Genomic DNA, 12,818 nt, shown 5'->3' on the forward strand with positions numbered 1-12,818 from the left:
CCCCAAGCACCACTAGGAAGTGTTCTCACCAACAGCACTAGGAACACGTATGGAGCAGTAAAAAGGTAAAAAAAATCTTTAGTGGCTGTTGTGTGGGTTGTTCATAGAAAGTAATAGGGGCAGCTATTTCATGACACATGGTTTTAGCCAGCATTGTGTTTTGGCCTTTGCCAAAGTTACAAGCCAACCTGTGTGTAGTGCTGGCTATCAGCAATTGTGACAGTTGGATGCCTCAGCACTGAAAGGAGACATTTAGACCACCCACAGCGGAGGATTGTAATAAAGTCCAAAGTATACAGGAACAGGCTAAATTGCTCTGCTATGACCGAGATCCTTTTTGTTGCACTTGCTGTATTTCAGCATCACTGAACTTTAAGGTTCTTGTGTCAACATAAAATGATAAAGTAGGCAGCTGGGAAACTTAGAAAAAATACATTTTAACAAATTGTAGCATTTATATTCATATTTAATAAAATATGCAGGCAAAAGTTGGGTAAAAGTATCTTTTTTTTATTTTTATTATACAGACTTCCAAAACTAATGTTTGGTTTTCAGATTTTCCCCTGGTAAACTATTATCTCATCTTTACCGCTTGTGAAGGACAGTTTATTTGAACATATCAACCTGTCACTCTGATCTGCCTCATTGCACTTTGGCTATTTGGAGCATCTGCCATTAAAAATCGATACCATTTCTAGTGCACCAACAGTAATGTTCACAACAGCCAAGTCAAGAAGAACACAGACATGAGTCGGTATCAGTCTGTCCTCCTGTCCTCTGTCCTCTGCTGCTGTGAATCACTACCTGCAGGTACCACTGGTAGAGTAGGGGGTGATGGGGCTGGTTTGTCTCACACAGAAATGAGACACATAGATAAGTTTACAAGAATAAACTGAGCCAAACAGCTTTTGATTTAGCTTATAACCAATTGTTTTGAGCTGGACCAGTGTGCTGTAGTTGTGTTAAATATGTTACCAGGAGACTGGACAAAACAGTTAAAAATATTGTTTTTCTTTTTGTGTGTGGAACAGGTGGTTTGATAAAGTGCTTTATTTACCTTTTAATTTTACTTCAGTAACAAGCATAGTTGTTACCTCGAGTTATCGTCTGGTTCATTGTCACCAAGAGTAAACATCAGAAGAGGCTTTGTATTTAGTTAATTACACTCAACAATCTCAGGGAATTAGAAGTAAAGCAATTTCTCTAATATAAGCCTATCTTAAATAAATGCTTTTGACATTCTGCATTTGAAGTAAACTTCCTGCTTATTACTTTTGGAAATTCTCTAATGTAGTAGGAAAGCTCTGGATTTTGGGTTTTCCTACACAAATGATGACGTGAAAGTTAGTGATATCTTTGGTGGTTACATTCGATGTCACAGTCATACAATCACAGATGGCCTTAGGCAAATGTCATCCACCATATCACAATGTGACTGCTTTATGACCCATGTGTGCTAACCAACCAATAGGAATGATGCACCAATGACATCAAACTTGATGCTGGTGCTGAACCTTTTTCACATATGCACTCATACTCCCCAACACCTGGAAACACACTTATTGGTGTTCCTCTATGGAGTCTGCATGCTGTAAAAAGCATCACACAAATCGTACAACAAAGAAGTTGCTGTTGATCTACATACATGGATCTAAACAATTACACATGGACACAGTGATGACCACTATCTCCACATATTGATTACATTTTCAGGTGTGAACCTGAAGAAAGATGGAACACACACACACACACACACACACACACACACACACACACACACACACACACTGCCTCTGTAAAGAACGCATTACCTGATTCTGGGTTTGTTATCACGTACAGCTCATACAGTGAGCTGCTACACTGATGTCGTGGTGAGCCTTTGTCTGCATCCATGTCTGTTATTATTTCAGCAGGAGAGGAGACATCAGCACAGGCTGGAGGAGAGCTGTGTATGTTGTCTACAATATACATGTGGCAGTGTTAATCACAGAGAGCAACTGTTTTTTTTCCCTGTTTTGGGATGTTGTTGTCGTATCATCTTGCGCATACAATAGATACACAATGACTGTACTAATGCATTTTTCATTTAGACAAATCAGTTTCTTCTGTTGTTAAGCTGGAGCTTAACAACAGAAGAAACTAGAAACTAGTTCTTTTGCCTACACTGAGAATAAATGTGAGGTGTTGCTGCTCAGAGGATAAACTGATCCAGCCTAGGTTTTGCTTGTGGTTACTGTGCTCGTATGAAGCAGACTTCAGCTGTGGAGCACTGGCAGGTGCAAATACCCCCATATGCTGGTGCCAGTGTTTACATGGTCTTTTTTTTTTTTACTACCTCATGGTTAAATGGAATTGGTTTAAAATATGCCTCAGGGACACTCATCTCCTGTACCCTGTGGGCTGATGACCCTGCTGGCTGTGACAGACCGGAGGAGAGAGGCACTCACCACACTGCAGTTGGTGCACATGATTCTGAATCATTTCAAGCTCTTCGACAAAAAATAAATTGGTTTTTGAACCCAATACGTTTTTTTCATCATTGAGTGCTTCATATTCTATTAGTAGGAGAGAGACGATGAAGAAGGCAATTGTTTGAAAAAAAAAGTGTGTATTGGTCTGCTGATAAATAGACTACAAACACAGGTCATTAATACAACCAACTCTCTTGCTACTACTGTTGACTTTTGATGTGCATTATGCAATATCTTCTGTTAATGACACACCCTTGATTACATTGGTTCAGCTCTAAACTGTTGGAAACAAAGACTTGTTCTAAGAATCCTGAATGAACTGCTTTGAACCAGAGCTCATTTGTGGGAATATGTGTATCAGAGCTGGAGAGGAGTCAAGGATATGTTAACAGATAGGTGTTACTTGACAGAGTATTAAAATCCAATCCAAAAAATTCTATTCACTTCAAACCGCTAAGCTCTCTCCCTAAATAAGTGCTCTTATTTTTATAACCATAACAAGATAAAGTCCAGCTTATCTTGTTCCCTTTCTAAACACAGTTAGTTTAATTATGTAGTGTTTAGCCTTTGGCTAAGTCCTGCAATACCTACACAAACCCAGCGAAGTTGGGTCTAAAGACGGGGCTTGTCTAATGTAGAATGCTTCCCTGCTGAGAGATGACTAACTCAAAGCTGAGCCTCGAGCTGAATGCATTTAAGAATCAATATGAAATGTTTTATATCCTGTCTCTGAAAGAAAGAAATGTAGTTTTACAGAGTTGGATTTTTTTTTTTTAGTATCTGGCATTTTTTCTTGTACTTCATTAGGACTCAATTCTGCAAACCCATTGAGTATTGAGGGCATCTGAGCATTTTAGCTTAATTAGAAAGTTACTTAAAAATCCTCATCATGGTAATTACTTCAGCGCTGCCAATAGGAGCTGCTGTAATGTCGTTTTTTCCCCCTCCAGTCTAAGTGAGTTGGCTCTGCTTCTCTGCAGACAGGAGACAGAGGATGATGATGCACAAATGAATTAACAAATGTTTATGAGGAGATATAATTGTACTGTTTGTTCAGATGTAATACTCGTGTCTGTAAGAGAGGGAGTTACGGACACTGCATACTATAAGAAGGACAGGAAGGTGTTTACTGTCCTCTCTGCACGCTGGTGGCTGTTCATCCCCCCCTGCTGTTAGTTGTGTTTCCACTGTTCTCGCTGCTGGAGCGAGGTGTGTGCGTGTGCATGTTTTTGGTTGTACGGGCCAGTGCTTCTGCACACTGATGGTTTATTTTCTCTCTGTGCTCCCAGCAACAGCAGATACACACAGATGAATTGACTTGACATTCATTGTAATGTTAACACACACACATTTGTATGATAGCACTGTGTATGAGAACTTGTTTTGGGTTTTAATGAAATAGGCACATTATATATATATACAGACAGTCACTCCTGTACTGTCCACCTGCTGGTTATAATCAGATGAGATAAAGAAGATGGGGGAGGAAAGAAGTGACCTTGATTTGCTACAGAACATTCCCCCCAAACTTCCCTCTCTCTACGTTGTTTACCAGGCCCTCTGACTACATCCCCTTCCTTTTAATTGTCTCCTCGTTTCAATACTGTGGCGTCTTTTCCACCATTACAGTCCCACACTTTCTTCTAAAGAGATTTTTGAAAAAACACAAAATGAGACGTCCTTCCTACCCCAGCACTGTCTGAAGTGACGCCAATTAGTGATGATGGCTGTACAGATGGATGAACTGCCAATGGGCTTTAGAGTTCATATTCGACAAGATTATATAATTTGTAACCAAAGGTTGTTTTCTGAATCTGTATTTATAGTTATAGATGTGTGTTTTACATGCAGGTTCAATATTTCACAATGGCTGTTTTATTGAAGTTTGAGCACATCAAAATGCTGATGGCTTTTGTTTGAAGAAGTCAGACGGTGGGGTCAGAGTGAGATTTCATTACTGTATAATGTCACAATGAATGTGATTGCTACATCTGCCGTTGTTGCTTTATTTCCCATCATATTATGCAAACAATTTAACAGTCTTATCATCTCACTTTGCAACTGAATGCTTCTTATATCACCTTGAACAACCACAACACCTGCAAAATCACATTTGGAAGATAGATTTCCATGAATCACAAGCATCCACAGCATTGCCACTGTAATGCCCAGTCATAGTGTAACCACTCCTCAAGGCGGAGCACAGCCCTACTACTACAGCTCTATATACCTCAACAGCCTGGTCTCACTGATAACATCCAGTTTAACGTTCACTGCACATGTAATCATAAAGAGCAAAATAATTATATGCCAATACAGTAATCACACAAAATATAAATATTTTGAGAAGAGTCTGACCCAATTTATCAGCCGCAAGTAATTGTGTCTTCATTTATAGATATTTTTTCATTTATGTGATAATGGGGTTCAAGATGACAGGGTTTCATATTGTGTAGAATTAACTGAGGAATCTATTTTCGAAAAATGAATACAATTACATCCTCAAAACAGCCCGTCTATGGACCAAGGACAGTGTGTGATTGCTCTGACTGAATACTGTTTTTGTAATAATTGTATATGATTCGACCATGATTGCTGCTGTGATTGAAACACAATACACATGACTTAAGATTGTGTTTCTTTGTGTGTCCCTGTTTCCTCAGATATCTGGAGTCTGGGTGTGATCCTGTTCATGTTGGTATGTGGCCAGCCGCCCTTCCAGGAAGCTAACGACAGTGAGACCCTCACCATGATCATGGACTGTAAATACACTGTACCAGCTCACGTCTCCAACGCCTGCAAAGAGTGAGTAATCGAACTTATGAGAAATAAATCTGATAAAGTTCAGTTTGTGGTCATTGTTTAATCCATTAAAACCTAAATCCGTAGAGGGTCAGCCGGATCCCCTGCTGGATTTACTGCGAGCGAAAAATTTAAAAATAGAAAAGAAAACGAATATGGTGAAAAAGTGGAGTCACACACGTAGAAGACACCAACGAAGATTTCCAGAGAGTTTGTGGTGATAGGAGCTGACACCGTGGGCTGTGTGTTGTAAAGAAAATCACGTGATATCCGCAGCAGAGTTCATACGTCACTTCCTGCCTCTGCCTGCTGCACCCGGCTGCTCCACCTCTCGCATGAATTTGTTGCTGTTGAGAACCTCCTGCTGTGTTGTTCATGTGTGAAAAGCAATCATGTCTGAAAACAGCTTTTGACTGAGCCTTGAGGGTTATCAGGAATATCGATCGGGTCTTATCTACACTGTTATTTTCATAGTCTTAATGGGTAACAGTAAGCCTTGCACCAAACCTTTCTCTTTTTTATTTGTTGGCTGCCTGGGCTGTATTTATTCCTATTTTGCCCTACTTACCACCATATCCCTGTGTGTATTGGGTAAATCCCAGTTTTCTTTGTCTGTGTCTGGCTTACAGTCGACATTGTGGATGTGGTGTGGAGAACAACCAATCGCATTAATCTAAGGTGTCCTGCAGTCTGTCATCAGGGCATCGACCTGTAAACTATACTGCAGTTAGCTTGCTCTAGATACCAGATCGTAGTACAGATGTCTTTAATACAATCATTATGATAGTTATTTTTCACCTAGCAGTAAGGGTTAATGCATTGTGCTTCGAGGATTGAAACAGTAACTGATTTCATGGTATACCATGGTCAAATTTAGAGGGATAGTTTTTTTATTTATTTTATCTTTAATTACTGAGACATTTTGATTGGTACTGTCAAGCATCAACCAAAGTTTGGAAGTTTCCAAGACACAGCAGCAGCAAGCAACGTGCATTTTTTTGTTTTGTTTTGTAAAAATATGGGGAGTGACAGAGAGGAGGGAGCTGTTACAGTAGGAGAGCTGCTATTGCTTGGGCCGAAGCTAACATCTGCTATTATCCACTATCGCCAAATTACTTGCGTGAATTGTCAACCTTCTCTCCTCCACTCATAATTGAAATATCACCATCATTTTTGTTGATAATGATTATATTATTTAAATGTAAACTTTGTGAAATTACCTCAGGTTCTGGAACATTTTCAACACATTTTAACAACAGTGATAATACAGATAAATTTCGTCACTATAATCGTGTTACAAAGTTTCCAAACATCTGTAAGTGCTTATCTAACACACGCACCTAAACACAGATGGTACATCGTCAGGGTAATTTAAGATTCAGTGTTACTTTGGCCTGCAGACCAGTGGAGCATGGGATCAAAACACTGACCTTCTGGTTAGTGGACGACCCACTTTACCGCCTGAGCCACAGCCAGGCCCCCCCCCCCCCCCCCCCCATCAATTGTCATAACTGAATAATTAGTAGTGTCAATACATGCGATAAAGAAACAAATGACTTATAGCAGAGCGCATGGGCCTTTGCTGTGTGATATCTTGCATGGATGTATGGCAATGTTAAAGACAGAATTCTACCTAATATTTACAGTTTAATATGAACCACTCAAAAATTCTTTCTCCACGAGCTTCTGGATTAGTGGTCTGCATGGTAAAGTGGAGAGCACTGGAACACAGCAGTAGACCCTCTGATTTATTCCAGCCCCTGCAGACCAATTTGCTCCAATAGCTGGAACAGAGTAAAGCCCTTCACACAGTCTGAGCAGCCCAGCTGCTGAACAGCACAATCCAACTGCACACAGCACATGCTCCACATTCAAGATGAGTTTGGCAGGACGGCAAAATTATCAGTTGCATAATAAACAATTTGTATTAGTAGATCACAATCTTAAGTTTGTGTAAATTATTTATCTCCAGATACACTGGGTGAACTTTTGAAGAGAGAAAAGATGCTTCGCTGTGACCAAGAGAATATTTCTAATACTTTAAACTTGACCCAATTTTTGGTTCACATTTTATTACAGGTTAATGAGGCACTGCTGATTACTCTGGGTACATGTCCTTGTTTACTTCATACTTTCTGCTAATAACAACACTTATTTTGTGGTGTTAAATAGCACCATCAGACGACTTATTGCAGAATTGATTGTTACAGACACACCTTGTTGTTTACATAGACAAACTGTAAGAGGTAAAAACTTTTCAATGTTTTTTCATTCTAATGTCCATATGTTCTTGAATTGACAGAATGGGAATGAGTGGGTTTCATGGGCATGAGCAATGGCATCATGGTATTTTCAGACACAGGAAATAAACACTCATCTTCTCTGAGTGGAAGGAGAGATCTGACTAGATTGAAGTGCTAAGCTGAAGCAGCTGGGAGCAATCTGATGTGCTCCGACTTCTGAGCAGTGGAGCTATTTGTTGCATGCTGCGTCGCAGGCTTATATTTTCAGTGTCAGTCCCTGGCGAATTATCCAGCCATGTCATGATTTTAAATTTCCAGACGCTGTTGGTCGTATGCATGGCAGCACCTGTCTGGAAATTCTGTAATTGACTTGATTCAGGCTGGAGGTCAAAGCTGAGTGAGGACACATTATCGGACTGGGACATCTCATCCGCAGGCATCCCAGACCATGACCCCAGTCCTGCAGTCAAACTGTGAACTCAGAAGTCAGAGCGCCGGTCTGAGAAAGACCTTGTATGTGAGGTTAATGAAATTTAAGTTATTGTATTTTACTAGTTATTGGCAGATAAACTTAGCAGTTCATTTTAGACTTTGATGATGTGCTGCATCAAAGCTTTAATAAACCCACAAACTGATGGGTCAATCATTCACTGAATGCTCATTCACATCGCTGGTCCACCATTTGTCAAATGTCATTGTGAAAACTAGGATGAATTGGCCTTTGCCCGTCATTATTGCAATTCCATCAAGAAATGTAGCTCAGTGTAGAGCCACTGACACAACAGAAAAGAAATGGCTTTGTTTTAATGCTCATATCACGATTAATAAAAGAGAATAGTGTAAACATTGTGGCTGCTCTAGGAACATATTGTTTCCGCAGCATTTACTCTCAGTATGACTTGGAGTTTACTGGGAAAACAGCGCTTGAACGCTGCCTGATGTTTGGTGACTGTGAAGTGGACAGACAACGTGGAGAATAGTCATAAACTCAGAGCTATGGTGTGTTCCTCTGAGGGAAACCACAAGCATGAGTCAGAGAATGGAAAGACAAAAGTGAAACTTATTTTGATGTTGAACAAGATCAAACCTGTAATGGTTTTCAGATGCCGTTTCTCTTCTCTGTCTCATCAGTTATTGGAGAAAGCAGGAAAAACCACCAGCTTTCTAGCTGTCGATGCAAAATGTTCACATCATTGTAGTATGAAGCAGCTCTTCTTATCATTTGTCTCGCCTCAGTTAGATGTGTACAAACTACTTTCCTTGCATCACTTATGATTTACTCTTGATTTACAATAGAGAAGATGGAGACTGCAACCTGCATTATTGAGAGTTAACATCTTTTTCATCAGCTTCAAACAAATGTCTCCTCCAAAGTATTCTCAAAGCCAGTGAACTGCTGCGTCAGGCTGATGTGAGCTATTGTGCTAATTAGCTAAGTATGTATTTTTTGAAGAACCTGTGGACAGAGGGAGACATTAAGAGTCTTGTAAGTGATGAGGGGAGAAGGGCAGGTTTCTGGTGTCTCTTTTCCTTTGATATTTTCCAGCAGTTATGAATTCTGTTCTTTGTTCTATGAGCTCAGTTTAAAACTGGGTTTGCTTTGAGTTTCCACCTGGGTTTGTTTTTGATGCTATTTGTAGTCTGCTTTGTGTGTCATGCCACTGGATCAACACAGTCTTCCACAGTTTTCTCTCCGTGTTTTCATTAATTAACTTGCCTGTGTGAGTTTGTGTGTGCGTGTGTTCCCTGTTGATTCACCAAAATGCATTTGCACATCTCAATTAATACATTATTCACCAGCTCCTTTCGGAAATCCTACACCCTCCCACTAAGTTTTGTTTGTTTTTGTCATTGTGGAAATGAAAATCAAGGATTACTTGGACTAATATGTTTGTTTTACACCCTCACTCACCCCCACCAACCGTCTTTGAAGTGATTGTCCCACAAACTCTCTTCCGAAGGAGAAACCACAAAAAAGCTTGGAAAAAGGCAAAAGCAGCAGCTTGCATAGCTGTCAGTTGCTCGACATTTGAACTTTATTCTTGAAATGCAAAAATAAAATTCTTCCTCATTTTTAGTTTGGCTTTATTCTCAACAATTCCACTTTATTCTAGAAACTAATCTTTCTCCTCTCAATTTCTATCTCATGCCTGACCCTAATTCTCTTCTGTACTATAATCCATCAGTGTGAGTGTGTGTAACCTGGAGAGGGAGAAAATAAGAGCAGACAGCCTTGTGTGATTTCTTCTTATGCACAGTCTCTTTGTGTAGGTCCTAAGGGAAAGAGAGGAATAAGACATGACAACCATTTGTTGGGAAGTCAAGCTTTGTTTAGAATACCTCAAGAGTTCAAGAGGGCATGCGTTTTGCTTGCTCTGCATCACTGGTGGGATATCTGTTGCTTGTAAGATTTAGTGTGTTGTTATAGCCGTTTTCAGACATGAACTCTGGAGGATGTCCTCACACTCCAGAGCGTTCAGGTGAGGGGTGGGTCAGCAGGCAGAGGCAGCAGTGTATAACTCTGCTGCGGAGATCACTTGTTTTTGTTGACAGCACATCGACACCGGCGTCGGCTCTTATCACCAAAAGCTCTCCTGACATCTTTGTTGGTGTCTAATGTCTTTATGGCACCACTTTTTTTATTAAATATTTGTTTTCTTTTTCCTTTCTTTGGGGGGGGGGTATGTTGGGTGTTACAAACGTCATCAACACACCCACACACAGTGTTTGCGTTCTCACATGCAGCCCCTCTGGAGACAGTCTCGAGATCCTCCTGAGTTCAGTACATGTCTGAAAGCAGCTTACGTCTGCACATTCTCCAAGTGTACTCCTTTTAGGTTCGGGACTGTCAGTGTCAGTCATACAGTTCTTAGAAGGTAAATGTCGGGGAAAAAAACAAGTGAGTGATTGTTGTGAATGAATGTGTAACTGTCATCATGGAGCTCACATGTTGTACATCCCAGAATTTGTGTTTGAACAGGAGGTAGAGCGGGTCGTCCACTAATCAGTAGGTCAGTGATTTGATCTCGGCTCCTCCAGTCCAGACGTGTCTGTGGACAAGACTCTGAATATCAGTGCTAACAGAGTGTGACTGGGATGTGTAATATAGAAGAATGTATGAATGTAAATGTGACTCATAGTGTGAAGTGCTTTGAGTGGTCATTAGACTGGCGTTATACTTGGTGCTGTAGTGAGTTTGTTTTGCAGTTTACAGACATGCTTATCGCTCATTGCCCTTTATAGGAGAAATCAATACAGAATCAACACTGGATGTAATAATTCACACACATCTTGCTCTGCAGTCATTTCACATTTATTACTTATTTATTATTTTATTACCAAATACAAGTGCAGAGCCACATGAGAACATAACAACAGAGACATGATAACTTTACTTTTACGTCTCACAGTAAATATAAACTGCACTCTGTTATCGGCACTTCAGATTCAGTCTGTAGTCTACCGAGCACATATTGTCAGTCTCACTAACAACTAAGGTGCACGGGAGGTGGAACCCATTGTTTGTACAGTTTAGTAGTTTGTCTATTAACATGTTACATATACAGCAATCAATCATGGTTTGATTGATTGCTCTATGCCATAAACTCCCATTTTCTTCCAAATCTTGTATGACATAACTCTTCACTGCAGTGAAGGTTATCCCTCTGAGCAGTGTTAACACTCCACCACGAGCAAAGATGCCGTCACAGCAACAGTTTGCTTCTTTGATAAGATAGTGATATTTCTAAACTTGTGCATTTGTACATACAATGCATTGAATTAGTGCCGCAGGTACAGCACAGCCACATAGCTTAGGCTAAACCCTGCACCATAGCTTACATTGTAGCCTGACATGCACCCCCCTCAAGAAATGTAACTGCATGTTACACTGACGCAAACAACAACTGTGATTGTTCCATTTGGTAACGAGTCACTTCTGCATATGTAAATGGTTGGACAAGCAGATGGAACTCACCCTCCCTCTGTCCTACAATCTCCTCCAATGACATTTTGGCAGTGTAATTGCAGAATGACACTGATGAACCAATACAAGTATAAATAGCCTTTGCCCTGGTCCTACACAGAAGTATAAAACAAGGCTGTCGACAGCAATACATTCTTTATCTTGAAGAGCATCTTCCTGGATTCATGGCAACACAGTGGGCACGAGGTCTCCTCTTCTCCTGTCTATATACTGTCATTGATAAGGTCTTGTTGATGAATACAGGGTAGTAAGGGAAATAACAATGAATTCATCAGTATAAATTAAAATTCTTTTTTTGTTCATTTTTATTTAAAAATGATCAAGCTGAATGTATTATCTATTGTAATGCCGTGTGCATTACTCTTATTTATACACATTAAGTTTTATGTCCTAGGATTAAGGGTTTGTTAAATGTAATTAGTTATTGAAGCAACTGTAGTGTTTGGTGTCAGTGTGCAGATCATCAGGCCTTCTCCTGCTGCTCCTTCTGCCCCTGCTGCTCCTGCTGCTGCTGGTTGTTGGCCTCAGGGAGCGTGGCTGGCTCTCACTAATCCCCAGTGTGACTGACAGATAGCGGAGCAGTGCTCTGCCCGGCCTGTTAGCCTGGAGCCTCCATCCCACAGTCTGGTCACACTTTACCACAAATACATTGGGGATTTGATAGAGTCGGAACGATTTAATTCAGTGGAGCCAAAATTAGATGCTGGTTGCACAGTTTTCTCAGCTTTTGTTTCTATGTGTGAATATGTGGGTGGGTCTATGTGTGAAGATGTCATAATAACCCCCGTGCCTAAAGTAAAGATGCTCTGCTAGCTTTGTTTCATAACCCAGTCACCCTAAACTCACACTACTCTATTTGTGGTCCAAGTCAGCCTGCAGGGTTGTGGGTCATTTGCCTCCATGGAAACAGAACTTACAGAACAAGGGTTTAACAAAGCATTGCCAGGCCAGATTCATATTAGTACTATTAGTCTGATAGTTGTGTAGTTGCGTCATCAATGTTTTTTTGACACATTGTTTTTTGGTCAGTCTATTATCTGCAGCTCTATAACCTCATATTTGTTTATTGTACAGATTACGTTTTTTTCCCCTGTATTAGTTTCAGTATACTGATTCCATATCCCTCCCAATCCTATTAAACTGTAATGTCAGCTTTTAACAGTGTCATTCGTGTGGAATTTAAGCTGCCACCTGACCAGCTATAGTTTCACAACATGCACTGGATCTCCAGATATCTGAAACATTGGCTACACCAAAGCTGCTTTCAAAAACAAAAATAATATACAAATATCTCTTGGTGAAAAAACTGCATCATAC

At 40.3% G+C, this 12,818-nt stretch overlaps 1 protein-coding gene across 1 annotated transcript in view; it reads left to right on the plus strand.

Annotated features, from left to right (window-relative positions):
- snrka (SNF related kinase a) overlaps window positions 1–12,818 on the plus strand; it is a 40,293-nt gene that overhangs the window by 18,559 nt on the left and 8,916 nt on the right. The window contains exon 3 of the mRNA XM_034609928.1: window positions 5,135–5,276. Coding sequence (XP_034465819.1) covers window positions 5,135–5,276 — 142 coding nt within the window. The remainder of the gene's footprint in view (window positions 1–5,134; window positions 5,277–12,818) is intronic.

The sequence above is a fragment of the Hippoglossus hippoglossus genome, chromosome 16 (genome assembly GCF_009819705.1).
Source record: "Hippoglossus hippoglossus isolate fHipHip1 chromosome 16, fHipHip1.pri, whole genome shotgun sequence".
Classification (NCBI taxonomy): domain Eukaryota; kingdom Metazoa; phylum Chordata; class Actinopteri; order Pleuronectiformes; family Pleuronectidae; genus Hippoglossus; species Hippoglossus hippoglossus.